This window comes from Scyliorhinus canicula, chromosome 8 (assembly GCF_902713615.1).
Source record: "Scyliorhinus canicula chromosome 8, sScyCan1.1, whole genome shotgun sequence".
NCBI lineage: Eukaryota > Metazoa > Chordata > Chondrichthyes > Carcharhiniformes > Scyliorhinidae > Scyliorhinus > Scyliorhinus canicula.
This window is the reverse complement of record NC_052153.1, coordinates 18,112,025-18,131,035: the sequence shown is the minus strand read 5'-3', so window position 1 is coordinate 18,131,035 and position 19,011 is coordinate 18,112,025. Positions and strand designations below refer to the sequence as shown.

The window sequence follows — 19,011 nt, the reverse complement described above, 5'->3', positions numbered from 1 at the left end:
ACTCATTGCTGCAGAAGGCTGTGGAGGCCAAATTACTGAATGTTTTTAAGACAGAGATAGATAGGTTCTTGATTAATAAGGGGATCGGGGTTATGGGGAGAAGGCAGGAGAATAGGGATGAGAAAATATCAGCCATGATTGAATTGTGGAGCAGACTCGATGGACCGAGTGGTTTACTTCCGCTCCTATAACTTATGGTCTTATGTTGATGCCTGTGGTGGGGCCGAACGGGCAGTGAGAGCCCCCAATGCTGATGGTGGGGCAGTGGGGGGGAGTAGCCGTAGGGGGAAGGACAGGGGGTGGGGTTTATCTTCATTGCTGATCAGGGCAGCCCCCACAATCTCTGTGCAGCCGGCCTTGCCGTCTCTATCAGGCTCCGCCCTTCCACAATAACAATGTGAGCCACGCCCCGCGATTCTTTTTACAGAGAGACTCAAGGTCTGATCTGAGCTGTGCAGCTGCAGAGCAACGCCAGGGTTTCCAATCAGACCCTGACACTGCAAACCATATGGGAAAATTCTGCCCCTTCTGTTTAAATTATTTTTTTACCTCCTCCTGATGAATTCTAAACTTTCCATTTATCCTTAATGTTTGATTTACTACCAGGATAGGGGGAACCATTCCTCCAAATCACGTGCAGCCACTTCCTGATGTGTTAGGCAGGTTAGGTCGACGTGAACTGCACTTGATGCAGTGTAGCGAGAGACAGACCTCTAACACTGGATAACGTCCAACACGATTTTATTTAACGTACTAACTAATATACATGTTCAACTGTGGGTTGACACTATGCTGAATTGACTGGAGACTTAGTACTAGCCTGACCAGACTTACTAGCTACCGCATGGTGTTTGCATCTGCTGGCTCATGGACTCTGACTGTCTCAGTGGCTGGGTCCAGAGAGAGCGGGAAACCTGGTGCCCTCTGGCTTTATAGTGGTAGTGTCCTGTCTGGTGATTGGCTGCACTGTGCTGTGTGCTTACTGGTCATCCTGTGTGTCAATCACTGCCTGTCTGCACATCATTATATACATGAGTGGATATTATGACACTTCCCAAGACATGAGGCTGGATTCTTCCATTCTGAGATTCAGTGTTGACGCCGATGCAGGATTCGTGGCAGCAAAACTGGTGTCGAACCTGGATTAATTCAGTGACTGTCAGGGGCTAGCACCGACGCCACGTGGAACACAGTCAATTCCAGTGGAAAACGGTGCGGGATTCGCCAAGCCCATGATTAACACTCAGGAGGCTGACAAGTTGCAGCCACATATAGACATTACACTCCCCACACACACTCATCCCAGCCAAGATGGCACTGGTTGTGTTAGAGCGCGCCCATACAGCTGATGGGTTGGCTGGGGCCAGAGGGCACCCAGGGGATAGCCTGGGGAGAGACCTATATGACCCATGGCCCTAGGTTCACAGTGCGCTGTCGGCAGCATGCACAGCTCTGTGGGTGCCTTGCAGGCTGCGGCAATGGTGTTTCGTGCCCGTCCACCCCAACCCCACAGCCCACCTCCTGGCCATTCCCCGTTGTCATAATATACACATCAGTATATGATGGTGCAGAGACACACACTGACTGACACACTGCAAGACCAATCAACACACACAACACAGCAGCCAATCACCAGTTAGGGCACGGTCACTATGAAGCCGGAGGGCACTAGTTTTCCTGCTCATTCGGGATGCAGCCTCAGAGACAGACAGAGCCCGCAGTTAGTAGCACAAACATCCACCATGTGCTAGCAGTATAGGCTGGTCAGGTTAGCCATAGGTCTTCAGTCAATCTAACATAGTGTCGACCTACAGTGCAAATATGTTTAACAGCTCATAGTTAAATAAAATAGAGTTGTACTTCTACAAGTGTTGGTAGCCTGTCTATGTTACTGCTAAGGTAAACGCAGTCTCCACAGATCCACAGTACCCAACACATCATGGTACCTGTATGTGATGTTAGAGTTTGATGGACCTACCCTCAAGTAATCTGCCTTCGACCAGCAATCAGCCATCCGGTAGTATGGACAGCGTCCGCCCTCCCCCGCCGCTCCGCATCACCGGCAACCTTGGTGCGAACTGGAAAATCTTTAAACAAAGATTTCAGCTGTACCTCGAAGCTACAGACCTGGAAGCTGCTTCAGACGCCAGGAAGATTGCTCTCTTCCTTTCCACGGCCAGGGACCACGCCACCCATATCTTCAACTCCCTCACATTCGCTGAAGGTGAAGACAAGTCCAGGTTCAAGACAGTCCTGCTCAAATTCGACAGTCACTGTGACATCGAGGTAAATGAAAGTTTTGAGCGCTACGTCTTTCATCAGCGTCTGCAGGGTAAGGATGAACCTTTTCAATGTTTCCTCACCCACCTTCGCATCCTCGCGCAGTCCTGCAATTAGGGCTCCACCTCCGATTCAATGATCCGTGACCAGATCGTTTCGGTGTGCAATCGAATCCCTACGCCAGCAGCTCCTCAAAGTTAAACAGCTCACCCTTGCTATAGCCATCGAGACCTGTGTTCTGCATGAACACGCCACTAACCGATACTCGCACATTCAAGCGGCTAAAACGGCGCAGCAAGGCCCCACAAGGCAGAGCGGGCGCAAGCCATGAAACAGCTCCAGGGCCTGAGCCTGGATGAGGGCGGCCATTTCGCGCGCTTTTCACGAGCTCCCGCGCATGCGCACACTGACCGAGGGGACGGTGAGGCCGAAGACCGCACTGCGCAGGTGCGCACTACGTACGACCGCACCGGGCATGGGCGGTGGCGCACCAAACGTACTGACATCACGATGTGCAACAACTGTGGCTTCGCCCACTTAAAGCGGCAATGTCCTGCAAAATCCCGACGCTGTCTCCAGTGTGGCAAGCTTGGCCACTATGCAGTCCAATGCAGGTCTGCTCAACCAACTACCTCTCGTCGCTCCAACCAGCCACGCAGGAATGTCCGAACCATCCAGCCACCAGTCACCGCTTCCGACTCTGACATGATTCCGGAACTTGACACCGAGGATCCCAAAGCACCATTTCGGGTGGGCATCATCACCAAACACAAGGTGCTCCAGAAGACAAAAGCCAAGTCTCTCCCAGTACTCAGCATTGGCCCGGACGACAAGTGGTGTGCCACCCTCACGGTCAACCGATGTCGCATCCGATTCCGGTTGGTCACCGGTGCTTCGGCCAACCTCATTGCGTGGTCTGACATCGAAAGCCTCCATGTCAAGCCTACCATCCTGCCATCCGCCTGCCAGCTTCTGGATTATAATGGCAATGCCATTGCTGCCAGTGGCTCTTGCCAGCTTGTAGTGTTGCACCGTTCATTAAAGGCTACCCTGCCATTCGAGATAATGGGATCCACTAAAGCCTCCCTGCTTGGTGCTCAGGCCTGCAAACTCCGAAACCTTGTCCAAAGGGTTCACTCCCTGTCACCCGCCGATGTTTGCGCATCTCCGGACGCCGACTTTCAGACACAACATCACCCGATACCACGGTGTATTCGAGGGCCTGGGCATACTCCCACACACTTATAAAATCTTGTTAAAACCAAATGCCACGCCTGTGGTGCACGCACCTTGCCGGGTACCAGCACCCCTCAAGGACCGCCTCAAGCAGCAGCTGCACAACCTCCAGGACCAGGGCGTAATATCGAAAGTTACAGAACCAACTGACTGGGTCAGCTCTATGGTGTGCATTAAGAAACCATCCGCCGAATTACGCATATGCATTGATCCCAAGGACCTCAACCGCAATATTATGAGAGAACACTATCCCATTCCAAAGCGCGATGAACTCACCTGCGAGATGGCTTGCTCCAAATTTTTCACCAAGCTAGACGCATCCAAGGGGTTCTGGCAGATCCAACTTAACGCATCCAGTCGGAAGCTCTGCACCTTTAACACCCCATTTGGATGGTATTGTTACAACCGGATGCCGTTTGGCATCATCTCAGCATCAGAAGTGTTCCACAGAATAATGGAGCAGATGATAGAGGGCATCGAAGGGGTTCGCGTATATGTGGACGACATCTTCATCTGGTCCACCACCCCACAGCAGCACATTGATCGCCTCCAACGCGTCCTCCGAAGAATCCATGAGCATGGCCTCCGCCTCAACAGAGCCAAATGCTCCTTTGGTCAAAGAGAAATTATATTCCTCGGAGACCACATTTCGCAGTTTGGCGTGCAGCCAGATGCTGACAAGGTGTCGGCCATTAATGCCATGAAGACACCGGAGGACAAGAAGGTGGTCCTCCGCTTCCTGGGCCTGGTCAACTTCCTGGGGAAGTTCATCCCTAACCTCTCCTCCCACACCACGGCTCTCAGGAATCTGGTCAAGAAGGCAACCGAGTTCCAATGGCTCCCCGCCCATGAACAGGAATGGCGAGAACTCAGGGCAAAGCTGAACAAGGCCCCGGTGTTGGCATTTTTCGATCCGGCCAAAGAGACAAAGATCTCCACGGATGCCAGTCAGTCCGGCATTGGAGCAGTGTTCCTTCAATGTGACGACGCTTCCTCATGGGCTCCTGTCGCTTACACGTCGTGTACAATGACGCCCACCGAACAGCGCTATGCGCAAATTGAAAACGAGTGCCTGGGCCTTCTTACCGGAGTCGTCAAATTCCATGACCATGTCTATGGACTCCCAAAGTTCACAGTCGAGACAGACCACAGGCCACTGGTCAATATCATTCAAAAAGACCTTAATGACATGACGCCGCGCCTGCAGCGCAGTCTCCTTAAACTCAGGCGGTGCGACTTCGAGCTAGTCTACATCCCGGGTAAGGAGCTCATCATCGCCGATGCATTCTCCCGATTTGTTACCACACCCTGCGACCTGTCAGGCTTCGTGTGCCAAATTGATGCTCAGGTGGCATTCGTCACGTTCAATCTGCCCGCCAGGGACGAACGACTCATCCAGATTCGTGGTGAGACGGCCAACGAACCTCTGCTCCACTGTGTCATGTGCCATCTAACAGACGGGTGGCTCAAGGGCCAATGCCCTCAATTCTACAACATTAAAGATGACCTGGCGGTGGTAGATGGAATTCTATTAAAGTTGGACAGGATCGTCATTCCGCACAGTATATGGGACCTCGTCCTTGAGCAGCTCCATGAGCGTCATCTGGGAGTGGAGAAGTGTCGCCGACGGGCCCGCGAGGCAGTGTATTGACCTGGTATCAACCAGGACATTGCCAACGCCGTTCTCAACTGCCCAACATGCCAGCGATTCCAACCTGCTCAGCCAAGGGAGACCTTGTAGCCCCATGAGCTGGTGTCGTCCCCCTTAACCAAGGTGGGCATTGACCTGTTCCATGCACTAGGCCGGGACTACGTCCTCATAGTGGACTATTTCTCTAACTGCCCGGAGGTATTTAGGCTACATGACCTTACGTCGACAGCGGTCATCCGTGCGTGCAAGGAAACCTTCGCTCGCCATGGCATCCCGCTCACGGTCGTGTCCGACAATGGCCCGTGTTTTGCTAGTCAGGAGTGGACCAATTTTGCCAAACGATATAACTTCACGCATGTCACATCCAGTCCCCATTACCCCCAGTCCAATGGCAAAGCTGAAAAGGGGGTGCACATTGTCAAACAACTCCTGTGCAAGGCGGCCGATGCGGGATCCGACTTTTACCTCACACTACTTGCTTACAGATCAGCTCCTTTGTCCACTGGCCTGTCACTGGCTCAATTGTTGATGAATCGCACGTTGCCGATGACGGTGCCGGCCATTCATGTCCCGGACTGGGACAACCTTCCGGTCCTATGTCGAATGTAGTTGTCTCGGGCCCAACACAAATCGGCGTACGACGGCTGCGCCACGGATCTCCCTGCTCTGGCTCCTGATGACAAGGTCCGTGTCCAACTTCCTGAAGGTAGTTGGGCCGCCACCACTGTGATACTCAGACAAGGTCATTTTTGATTTGTCTACAAGACGGCTCGCTTCTTTGCCGAAATAGGCGGGCACTACGACTCCTTCGTCGCTCGCCATCAGATCGTCATGTCCTGCCTCACCCTCAGGACGAGCCTGTCACGGAGTTTGCAGCTCTCCCTTTCACTCTGCCACCATCTGAGACTGACACAGTCCGCCCATTCCAGAACAGGCGGCCCCTGACCCACCCTTGAGGCAGTCAACCAGAATTTGTCGCCCACCTCAGAGACTGAATTTATGAACTGCCAAAATTCATGGACTCTTTGAACTCATGAACTGATTGTTTCGTTACCCTGTTTTATTAACTCACTGGTTTGTATATATTGTTATTCTAGTTATGCTTTGTGTTACATACTGTTCATCTGCACTAGACAGCTTCCTCTGTAAATATATTAGAGTTTCTGTATATAGTTCTGTAAATATGCTGACATATGCCCCACATAGTTAGGAACATTCACATACTACATTATTTATTGCCACGTACACACACATTTTTTTAAAAAAAGGGTGGATGTCAAAATATACACATAAGTATATGATGGTGCAGAGACACACACTGACTAACACACTGCAAGACCAATCAACACACACAACATAGCAGCCAATCACCAGTTAGGGCACGGTCACTATATAGCCAGTGGGCACTAGTTTTCCCGCTCATTCGGGATGCAGCCTCTGAGACAGACAGAGCCCACAGTCAGTAGCACAAACATCTACCATGTGCTAGCAGTATAGTCTGGTCAGGTTAGGCACAGGTCTTCAGTCAATCTAACATAGTGTCGACCTACAGTGCAAATATGTTTAACAGCTCATAGTTAAATAAAATAGAGTTGTACTTCTACAAGTGTTGGTAGCCTGTCTATGTTACTGCTAAGGTAAACGCAGTCTCCACAGATCCAGAGTACCCAAATCTCCGTTACTCCCTCCGGCCCTGGCAGAAGCCCCCCGGCCAGCGGCACAACTGTCAGCAAACAATGGAGATGTTGGACACTTTCCGTATCCCCTCTCTCTCCCTCAGCATCCACGACGCTCTTTCACAAATTTTAAAAGCACAAGTGTACCGCGCCGTCGGGAACTCGGCCCATCGGAGGTAGAGCATGGCGGAGGCCCCGGAGAAGATTGGATTGGGCCCGCTAATGATTAAAAAAACGGTGTTTACTGTATGTGCGTTCCGGGACGCATTGACGCCGCTGCTGAGATGACGGAGAATTGAGGTTTGCCGTCAAATCGGCGGCCGCCATGATTTTGCCGTTGTACCTATTCTCCGCCAAATTGCATCTCGCGATTTCGGCGTCAGCGAACGGAGAATCCCGCCCATTGTTTTCCACGAGGATTGTCTAATGTTGAACTTGTCGTTTGAGGAAGTCATTGCTGTCCACTAGACGGGGCGGGGGGGGGGGGGGGGTGCCAATGACAATCCCCACTGAGCCAATGTGTTCACCGCACATACGGATTGGGAGTAAAAACTCATTAAATTCATTATTTTTTTTTTAAATGGGCAAGCAGAACAGACTCTGTAAAGTGCACACGGGTGTCTCTGCATCACTAACCCAGTCACTTCCACTGCAAAACATCCTGTAAATATTGGACAACATTCAGTGAGAAGTCTGCCGTTAAACAAAGCCACACACAGACTCCAGCACAGAGCTTTCCCCTTCCACACATCCTGCTCGTCTCCTACCTCACATCTGGAAGGTGGATTCTGATGCACGGCAAACGGAATAGAGAGTGAGCGGCGGGGGGGAGGGGGGGGGGGCGGGGGTCCACTTACTTTTGCAGATGAGAAACAGAAAGGAGACTATCAGCGTGAATGGCATCACCATCTTCATCGGAACCCCCTTCTCGGCGACAGCACAAGCCGGGGAGAGCGGGCTGCAGCCAGCAGCAAGCCCGAGGCTGTGCCACACACACCTCCCGTGATGTGCGCGGCAGCACAGGCAGAGTGCAGGTCAATGTGAAGATGCAGGGGCTCCGGGAGCACGGACTGGGGAGAGGAAGAGGGACGGGGGGGGGGAGGGGGCGGAGACATGGCAATTGGGGGGAGGGGGGGGTGAAGAATTGAGGGATGGGGAATGGAAGAACAGTGAAACTTGGGAGCAGAAAGATTTACAATTCCAGTGGGGACCAGCACCAGTCATTTCTCATGTCTTTTGCTGCTGTATCCCCCAAGGAGAGGGAACGGTGGAACGTGGAATTAAGAGTGCAGAAGGAGGCCATTCGGCCCATCGAGTCTGCACCAGCCCTTGGAAAGAGCACCACACCTCCGCCCTACCCCCGAAACCCCACTTAACCTTATTGGGCATGGCAATTTAGCATGGCCAATCCACCTAACCTGCACATATTTGGAATGTTGGAGGAAACCGGAGCACCCGGAGGAAACACACACAGGGAGAACGTGCAGACTCTGCACAAGCCGGAAATCGAACCTCGGACCCTGGAGCTGTGAAGCAATTGTGCTAACCACTGTGCCACCGTGCTGCCTTGAGTCGCCCTCCCCCAGAGTAGGTAGTGTGTGTGGCCATAGTCCCAGACAATGTTTGAGGGGGGTGAGCTGACTGGTGGTGATTTAACCTGAGGATCACCACACCTCAGGGGAGGGGCAAGGTTGAGAAGGTGGGGCCTTCATGAATAACCTCAGCCGGTACGGGGATTGAACCCACACAGCTGGCCTTGCTCTGCATCACGAACCAGCAGTCTAGCCAACTGAGCTAAACCAGCCCTCCCCAGAGCCAGGAGTTCACTGAGGGATGGATGGCTGTGCAGGAACCATGGGCCGCATTCTATTGCCTGGGGCTGGAAACTGCGCCGCACCATTCAAAAGTCCATTGATTCCGGCAGGAACAGAAAATTCCGCCCAATGTTCCACTCTGGCTGTCTTAAGTAGCCTCAGATTGCCCACTTCCACCTCTGTAACATCAGCCAACTCCACCTCTACCTCAGAGTACCTGCTGCAGGAACCCTAATTCATCACTTTATTATCTTTCGATCTGACTATTCTGATGCCCTCTTGGCGTGACTGTCAATCTGTCACTCCTCCCTATTCCTATAGCCTCCTCTTGACAGACTACTCCGAGATCTTCAGTTCCGATCTCTTGCACATTTTTGATTTTAATCAGTCCTACATTGGCAGCCATATGTTCAGCTGCTTAGACCCTAGGCACTGGAATTTCTTTCCTAAATCTCTCCACCTCTCTTTCTTCCTTTCAAGATGCTCCAAATTACCTACCCCTTTTGACCGAGACTTTGATCACCTGTCCTGATGCCCCCCTTTAATCGGTGGCCCAATGTCAAGTCTTGATTAATCTCTTCTCAGGCAATCCCTCGTCATCAAAGATGACCCTAGTTCCATGGGTTCTAGGATGGCTGATAATTTCATTGTGCAATCTGTAGACTCTGCCACATGTGGGACAGGTAGTGCTTGGAGGGTTGCGTAGATGAGTTGTTGGGAGATTTGTGCCCTCTTGCCTCCACTTTGCGTCTTCCCAACAAAGTCCCTTGCTATGTTTGCTGCCTTCCCAAATAAACCTTCGTCACATTGCTGGTCACAAGCCAGAGACTGCCACGATTTGGTCGGGATGTGTGACCTCTTCAAGGATTCTTTGAGGACGTCCTAAAAGTTGCCGACCTGGGAGCCTCATGCCATAACCGAGTTCAGAGTAGAACGTGTTGCTATGGGAGTTTGATGTGAACTATATGAGTGACAAATCACAGCCAACGAAACTGCTTTTGAATGATTCATGCCTTGACAGTCATGTTGGCTTGGAGTGGACGCTGCTGTTGGATCACTTTTCTTGCCACTGGTGCTGGAGGATATTGCAAAGGCATTTCTGATGATACTTCCCCTGTGATTTGATATGTATCACAACACCCTGGGGTAGTATGCGATCAATTCCAGCCCACAGGCCCCGGAGTCACAGCACAAGTGAATTAACTAATAACTCTTATGAAAATACATAAGGGCTGGGATTCTCCTGCCGGCAGCAGGGTTGCCCATTGTGGCCACCCCACGTCGACGGGAAACCCACGGGCATGGGTGTGCTGCCGGCAGACCGGAGGATTCCTGCGGCGGAGAATTCCGCTGAAGATATTCGGCCCTTGGCTGCCCAATAATTACAGTCACCAGGTTTGTAAGTTTAAAAATAATTACAGTATATTTATAACCAGAATAAATATAGAATACTCAATAAAATGACTGGTTGACGGCGAGCAGATACCTGACATCCCCTTTACCAGCCCTCCCACTACCCACACACAAAAGGCAGGCAAACGTAGAGGTGGTGGAGGGGGACACAAGAAAATAATAAGGATGAACTTCGAAAGTTAAATGTCTTTGCTTTCGATGGTGCACCTTCTTCTGCATTTGCTTGCAGATTTAATTCTTTCATTTACGGCTAGTAATGGTCGTTTTGAAGAGTCATTCAGTCAGAATCTTGGTGCTTTAGGAAAACACTCACTTACAGGCAGCAGACCATCTGGAGACCCCTGAGTTCTCATCAGGCCCTGCCTTCAGCTCCAGGTTTACATCCAGGCCTCTATCTTCTTGTAGAGACACTTGATTTTTCCTCAAACCCTGCTTTCAGCTTGTGGTCTGACTTTATTTCTCTGCAGTGCCAAGAGAACCCGGCCCAGACTTGCGAGAGAGAGGGCGAAGGAGCTCGTACACTGGATTTCTAGACAGAACCCTTCAGATCGTTGAGAGGGAGAGAGAGAGAGTTAGAACTCCTTCATCTAGGTTTCAGAACCAAATGTGAAATGGAAACACAAGCCTTGTGACACTGAAAGACATATCAGTGTGATCGTATCCAATCATCACCTCTTTCCAGGCAGAGCAACAGCTTTCTGGGCCAATTCATCAGCCACCAGCCAACTGAGCCACAGGCCATCTCTGTCATTGGTCAATCTCCAGTTTAAACCAGCGCAGGTTTCTGCTCAAATTAAAGGCAGAGGTCCATTAATCTTCCATGGATCAAAATTGTAATAGCAAAAATAAAAGAAAGGGGAAATAAGGGAGTAAACAGGAACAAACAGGAAGGACCCTTACAGGTGTCTGCTGTAGGTGTCCAAGTCTACAAAGCATTGAAGAGCACTGGGATAACGGCTTCCCTTTGAACCATGACTTTCGTCTCGGATTTGAGATTCTGGTCCTCAAATATTCTTTTCCTCAGTCAGCCAAATAATACTCTTGTAAAATGCTTTGGGGCACTTTTATAAGTTCAAGGCACCAGATGTAGTTTGAATTACTGTTATTGTTCATGGAACAGTTCCTATTGGAGGAGGAACAGTCAGATCTAGGTGCTGTTATTATTAGGTGCGCTGCTTCACTCTCATTACCAGGATGAAAAGCCAAATGCCAAACTTGGAACATCACTTTTCCTTATATTAATTAAGTGGCAGTAAGTCACCAATTTACCTTCTATAACTAATGGAGCTGAGTTGGAATGTGGTCACTTCGATTCACCCACTCAGCATCTCACAGTCTACCTCCTCTTCACTCCTGTTATGTTTGCTATTTACATTTGTTTTTTTCTTTACAATTCTCACTCTCTCCAGAAATTCACTACCAACACCAACAACACATCAATTCCGCCTGGGCAAAGCCGTTTTGAAAGTAAGCTGATGGAACCATCAATTCTACGGGCACGTGCTTGTAGGATTAGAATAGCGGTTTTAATATACTTACAACAGAGCCAGCCTGTTAGCCGTTGAACATTCGGTGAACTGGCTGGCTGGCTCTGTGGCACGGATCTTTATACAGCAGCTTCAGGGGGAAGAGTTCTGGGCGGAGCCAAGGGGGGAGCCCAGTACAAACTCTTGAGTACTCCCAGAGCTACCCCTGGTGGTTAGGTAGTGCAACTGCACTTACAATATTGATACATGTATATACTTGGAACAGAGTGACATTGGTAACTATGATGCCGTGTGAATCTCATTCACCACATAAGCATTGAACAACATTGGCAGCAGATGGCAGGAACTAGCAACCAACCGAGGGTCTCCCACCTTCCTGTCATTCACCACCTTCATTTCCCTGTTAGAATATTGTCTTACAGAGTGGAGTTAGGTGGAAAAAGTTTAATCTGTGTTAGCCCTGATGGATTATAAACCACTTAAGATCCACACCATGATTAATTCTCGTTAACATCAGTCATTTTGCACTGTCTTTGTAGGCAGAGGAGCACGTCACTGCTAAGAGTGACGTTTGTGTATTGAAATATTTTCAAATATCTGGACTCTGCTCTTGGTGTACATTAACGTCGGGAGAAAGAGTGTCAGGTATGATCTGAATTCACAGCGGGCTCGCTGCAGTGCTGGGCTCCTGTAATTAAAGTTCTCTGACTGTGCTGCCCCTCTGTAACAGTCAGCCAATCTCAAGCAATAAAGTGCTGCTGGCTTATTTAATTGAAAGTTGGCATGTCTGGAATAGGCTGCATGATATGCTGGAAGCATAAAAGGTCAGGGGTGTGCAATCTGGTGGCAGCAATACGTAAAATGCTGCTGAATGTATTCAATCTGCGCTGTGATTGAAAGGTAGGAAGGGAAGAGTGTGAGGAGAATTTCTCTCATTCATGAAGGCTGCTTTGGTATTTCAGCTCCAGGGGTCAAGGTTCACACCTGTGCTCCCTTGTGCAAAGGATGGTATCTCTTTTTGAAATTGTTGGTCGGTCTCCAGTAGAGGTCATTCTGTCGCATTCTCTCTGTGTGCAAATAATTGGCATTACACCTGAAGTGGTTATAAATTGATAGGTTTTCAAACACGATTTAATGTATTTTGATTTATTGAATGGTGATTGTGGTAGAGGGTTTGCATGGTAGCACAATGGTTAGCACTGTTGCTTCACAGCTCCAGCGTCCCAGGTTCGATTCCTGACTTGGGTCACTGTCTGTGCGGAGTCTGCACATTCTCCCTGTGTCTGCGTAAGTTTGCTCCGGGTGCTCTGGTTTCCTCCCACAGTCCAAAGATGTACAGGTTAGGTGGATTGGCCATGTTAAATTGCCCTTAAATTGTCCAAAACAAAGGTAAGGAGGGTTACGGGGATAGGGTGGAAGGGTGGGCTTAAGTAGGGTGCCCTTTCCAAGTGCCGGCGCAGACTCGATGGGCCAAATGGCCTCCTTCTGCACTGTAAATTCTATGAAATATCTGTGAATATATGCCGACACACCAGTGCATTGACTCAGGAGTAGGTGTGGGGAAAAGGAATGCTGGCTTGATTAAGACTGCCTCTGTAAATAACCTCTTATTTTACTTCATCTGATAATCTTACTGTATACTTCATATTGTTGCTCTGTTTATCTAGTTATAAATATGGTTGTCCATACGGTTGCCTTTCTTAATCATAATTATGTTTACTTTCAGAGTCGCCAGGTATCTCTCGATACCGCCTCAAGGTTCAACCCGAATACCGATCAAAGAGCCAATACAGTAGTTAGTTAGTTCAAAGTCAATACTATTTATTTACACACACAGTAAGATCTACTCATGCACAACAGTACGACAAACTAAACTATCTCTAACGCTGGCGCCTATACTTAACTTCGGGTGCCCACTTAGTCAGAGGGACAATGGCCGTTGTTCGGATCTGAGGCTATTGGGTTTGAAGAGGTAACAAGAGTACAGCTAAGGTCGTCCACCTGATAGCGAGCGTTGACCTTGAACTTACTTGCTTCTGGTGATGCTGGTGGAAGGGTCTCTCCGCCTGAGACCCAAATCCAAGAGAGCGAATCTCTCGTGGGGGTTCCTTCTTATACTTGGAGGGGCTTCTCGCGCTTTTAGGCGGGCCTTAAACTTGGCCCCAATTAATTGAGCAGTTACTCGATCATTGTTATCGATCTTAACCAATAAAGGGGTGGGTGCCCTGATGGCTGAGCGTGTCTTAGGTGGCCGTTGGCCTTGCTTTGTTTGTGTCTTTCGGTTGGGGTACTGGCGCCGGGATGTCTGCGACAGTATCGGCTACCTGAGTGTTAGTCCTTTGTTCCTCGGAGATGGGCCATCAATATGTTAATCGACCCAGAGTTTCGATTCCGTCTGGTAACTGCTTCCCAAATATACATTCAGGCACTGTGCCTGCTTGTTGTCTAGCATTGTCCACATTTCCCTACATTCTCCGTGAGCGTCCATTTTGTGTCCTGGGAGTGGCCATCCCAGATGGCTACAATGTTAACAGTATCTCCCTGCAATAGGACATCATAGAGGGAAAATGGGTAGCCCTTAACTATCCATGAACTGTTTAAATAAGCAGATATCCATGCTTTTCCACGGCAGTCTGCATTACTGCTATTGCAACTGACCTCTGGCACAAGAAGCATGCTGAGCAACAAGCAGCTCATTAACCGCACCAGGCTCCAGCGTGCTGTTTGCAAGCACACTTATGTCAGACTTCATCTGGGCATCTGGTGACACACCATTCCGTTTTCTAAAATATATCCCTTTTCTCTCCTCGCAAAAATACATGGCCGGCGCCAGTTCATAGAGACAGGAAGGTAGGTGGTGTCTAAGCTGTCACCTCCTTATGAAGAGATGTTGTCGCCACAGAGGAGCAAGTAAGGCTCTACTGTCTTACTTTATTTATAATTATTTCCGCCCTTCCTCTAACAACCATTAAAATATAGAGGGACAGTGGTCTGCAGCTGGATAACACACAACATATCACTCTGTTAACCTGGATGGACCTCCATTTGGATGGTACACCAGATGGGCATTGGGCAGGGCCTCTGTGGCAATCACTGAGTGGAGTTGGCGGATGCCTCATGGAATTCCCATTGCAGCTCGGATTTGAATTAGGCAACTGAACCCCGAGAACGATAGCGTGCTGGCAATAGGCAACTTGCCAATAAGGACGGTATGAAAGGCCGACAAGGACTTCAGGCCTTGACTTCTTCAAGGCCTGAAGTCACATTTTGTAGGGTAAGATTTGTTTCAGTTCAGGGTGCCCGAGTTCAGCTTGATCGTACAACAGGGGGCAAGGTGACTCCTAATGGAACTGAAGATTCTCCAATACAGCAGTGAAGATGGTGATTAAACAAGTGATCAAGATGGACAAGTTCCTCTTCCCATTGGATGGGGAACAGACGCCATCTCAAATCCATCAACAAACATGGAGAGAGGGAGCAAGAACTATCAATGTCCCTCCGCTTCTTCCCGTATTGTCCCTAGGAGTTGTACTGCAGACACAATGCAGAGCGCATGTTTGAAGCTTTTACATAAAGCATAGAAAACAGGAGCAGGATTAGGCCATTCGGCCCTTCTAGCCTGCTGTGCCATTCTTTATGATCTGTTCATGGCTGATCATCTAATTCAGCTAGCTATTTTTTCCTGATATCCTTTCATCCCTTGAGCCCCAAGTGCTCTCTCCTGAAAATATGTTTTGTCCTCAACTGCTACCTATGATGGCGAGTTCCACGGGCTTGCTACTGTCTGGGTGAAGAAAGGTCTCCTTATCTCAGTCCTAAAGGTTCACCCCGTATCCTTAGGCTATGACCCCTGGTCCTATACTCCCACCATCGGGAACATCCTTCCTGTATCTACCCTGTCAAGTCCTGTTAGCATTTTATAGTTTTCTCTGAGATCCCCCCTCATTCTTCCGAACTCTAGTGAATATAATCCTCTCCTCAAATCCATCAACAAACATGGAGAGAGGGAGCAAGAACATGGAGAGAGGGAGCAAGGCTTATTCTCTCCTCATACTTGAGCCCTGCCATCCAAGGAATCAGTCTGGCAAACCTTCGCTGCACTCCCTCTATAAGAAGAACATCCTTCCTCAAATAAGGAGTCCATAATTGGACCCAATACTCTAGGTGTGACTCAACAAGTCCCTGTATAATTGCAGCAAGGCATCCGTGCTCCTGTACTCGACTCCTCTTGCAATGAAGGTCAACATACCACTTGCCTTCGTTACCACCTGCTGCACCTGGATGTTTACTTTCAACAACTGGTGTACAAGGGCACCCAGGTCTCGAAGCATATTCTCCTCTCTTAATTTATTGCCATTCAGATAACAATCTACCTTCCTGTTTTTGCTACCAAATTGGATAACCTCACATTTATCCATAGTAGATTGCACCTGCCATTCATTCACCCACTCACTCAGCTTGCCGAAATCACTCTGAAACATTATTTTTACAATAATCTTCATTGTCACAGGTAGGCTTACATTAACCCTGCAATGAAGTTACTGTGAAAAGCTCCTAGTCGCCACATTCCAGCGCCTGTTCGGGTACACAGAGGGAGAATTCAGAATGCCCAAATTACCTAACACCACGTCTTTCACGACTTTTGGAAGAAACCGGAATACCCGGAGGAAACCCACGCAGACACGGGGAGAACATGAGGACTCCGCACAGACAGTGACCCAAGCCAGGAATTGAACCTGGGATCCTGGAGCTGAGAAGCAACAGAGCTACCCATTTGTGCTACTGAGCCACACATCTCTGCATCCTCCTCATAGCTTCCACTCCCACCCAAGCTTTGTGTCACCTGCAGATTTGGAAATACTCAGGTCCACCAGCCACGTTTTTCATTGCGGCGCATTCCTGCGGCACGGGATTGTCCATTCCTGCAGCCGGCCAATAGTGTTCCCATTGTGGACACCTCATGCCGTCGGGAAACCCGTGGGAGTGGGTGCGTTGCCTGCAGACCAAAGGATCCCGCTGATGGAGAATTCCGCAGATTACATTTAGTTCCTCCATCTAAATCATTAATATATATTTTGAATAGCTGGGGTCCTAGCACCGATCCCTGCGGTACCCTACTGTAACTGCCTGTCTTTCGGAAAAACATCTATTTATTACTACCCTTTGTTTCCTGTCTGCCCACCAGGTTTCTATCCATCTAGAGCAGCACGGTGGCGCAGTGGGCTTGCACTGCTGTCTCACGGCGCCGAGATCCCAGGTTCAATCCTGGCTCTGGGTCACTGTCCGTGTGGAGTTTGCACATTCTCCCAGTGTTTGCGTGGGTTTCACCCCCACAATCCAAAGGATTGGCCATGCTAAATTGCCCTTTGATTGGAAAAAACGAATGGAGCACTCTAAATTTAAAAAAAGGTTTCCATCCATCTCAATACACTGCCCCAATCTCACGTGCTTTAATTTTGCATGCTAACGTCTTCCATGGGACTCTGTCAAAAGCCTTCTGAAAGCCCAAATAAACCACATCCACTCGATTAGTTACACCATCGAAGAATTCCAGTAGATTTGTCAGGCATGATTTCCCTTACATAAATCAATGCTGACTCTATTTGATTCTACCACTGTGTCCGAGTGCTCTGCTATAAAATCTTTGATAATGGATTCCAGAATTTTCCCCACTACTGATGTCAGGCTGACTGGTTTACAATTCCCTGTCTTCTCTTTACCTCCTTTTTTAAATAGTGGGGTTATATCAGCTACCATCCAATCTTTTCAGCGCCAGGGTCCCAGGTTCGATTCCCGGCTTGGGTCACTGTCTGTGCGCAATCTTCACGTTCTCCCTGTGTCTGCGTGGGTTTCCTCCGGGCGCTCCGGTTTCCTCCCACAAGTCCCAAAAGACGTACTTGTTAGGTGAATTGGACTTTCTGAATTCTCCCTCTCTGTACCCGATCAGGGGCCGGAATGTGGCGACTAGGGGCTTTTCACAGTAACTTCATTGCAGTGTTAATGTAAGCCTACTTGTGACAATGAAGATTATAATATTATTATCTGTAGTAACTGTTCCAGAGTCTTTAGAATCTTAACGATGACCACCAATACACCCACTTCCTTTAGCACTCTGAAGTGAGAAATGATTTAGGTTCTCGAGATCAAGATGTGGAATCAGTCTGGGTAAAAATAAGAAATAGCAAAGGAAAGAAGTCCCTGGTGGGAGTAATCTATAGATCCCCAAACAGCAGTTCTGCGGTGGGGCACAGTGTAAACTAAGAAATTATGGAAGCCTGTAAGAAAGGAATGACAATAATCATGGATTATTTAATATGCACATAGAATGGATTAATCAAATTGAAAAAGGTAGCCTTGAGGGAGAGTTCATTGGATGCATTAGAGATTCTTTATTGGCACAATATGTTAGTGGAACAGGTTATTCTGGTTTTGGTATTGTGTAATGAAGCGGCATTAATTAATGACCTCATAGTTAAGGATCCTCTTTGGAAGTGTGATCATAGCATGATAGAGTTTCACATTCATTTTGAGGAGGAGAAACTGGAGTCCCACATGAGCATTCTGGTGTTAAACAATGTAGGCATAAGGACAGATTTGACCCTATGATCGATGAAGACAAATGCAGGTCCCTTACAGTCAGTAACAGGGGAATTTATAATGTAGATTATCAAACCATGGGGATTTAATGGCCTTCAATCCCATCAATTTCCCCAACACCATTTATTTACTAATACTGATTTCCTTCAGTTCCTCCCTCTCACTAAACCCTGTGTTCCCCAACATTTCTAGTATGTTTTTTGTGTCCTCCTTTGTGAAGATAGAACCAAATTATGTATTCAGTTTGTCCACTGTATCTTTGTTCTGCATTGTAAAATCCCCTTGATACTGACTCCAAAATGATGCAGTTCCAACTCGCCCACATCTCTATTTTATTGAATTGGTTTTTCTTTTTTTTTCAAGTTTTCAACTGATTTTTAGATTTTGTAATCTGTAAAATATTTATCCTCTTTACCTTTAATCCAAAAGCAATTTAGAATAGGTAATGAAAATTAGTAGTTACTTACCAGCCAATGAACTGTCGTTTTCCTGTGAAGAGACTCCTGGATTGTTTATCAAGCTCAGCCCTCTGCCTGAGTAGAGGTGTCCCTCGCAGCTGCCTCTGCTCCTCCCTCTTTCACCTAACTCCCTGTCTCACCAAACTCCAGCTGCCCTCTGATGCAACAAGACAGCACACAGTACAGAACACACTGTCCACAGCCATCAAATCCTGAAGGGGGACTTGATCCCTAAGCTTCTGGACCAAAGGAAGGGACCCTGACACTGCTCTACTAGATCTCTTGCCCTACACAGCGTTACAAACTAAATCCAGGTTTGTATTATTCTTTTGGGTTTTTTCGCTTTCTAATCAATATAGATTGAAGTGGCACAGGGGTGAGCAGTGTTGCTTCACAGCG

General features: G+C 48.5%; 1 protein-coding gene across 2 annotated transcripts in view; it reads right to left on the bottom strand.

Annotated features, from left to right (window-relative positions):
- chrnb5a (cholinergic receptor, nicotinic, beta 5a) overlaps window positions 1–19,011 on the bottom strand; it is a 164,108-nt gene that overhangs the window by 76,824 nt on the left and 68,273 nt on the right. The window contains exon 1 of one of the 2 annotated variants that reach the window (XM_038804224.1): window positions 7,701–7,916. The exons of the other annotated variant lie outside the window; for it this stretch is intronic. Coding sequence (XP_038660152.1) covers window positions 7,701–7,758 — 58 coding nt within the window. The 5' untranslated portion in view covers window positions 7,759–7,916. Of the gene's footprint in view, window positions 1–7,700; window positions 7,917–19,011 lie in introns of those variants that run through there. 2 annotated transcript variants of the gene reach the window in all.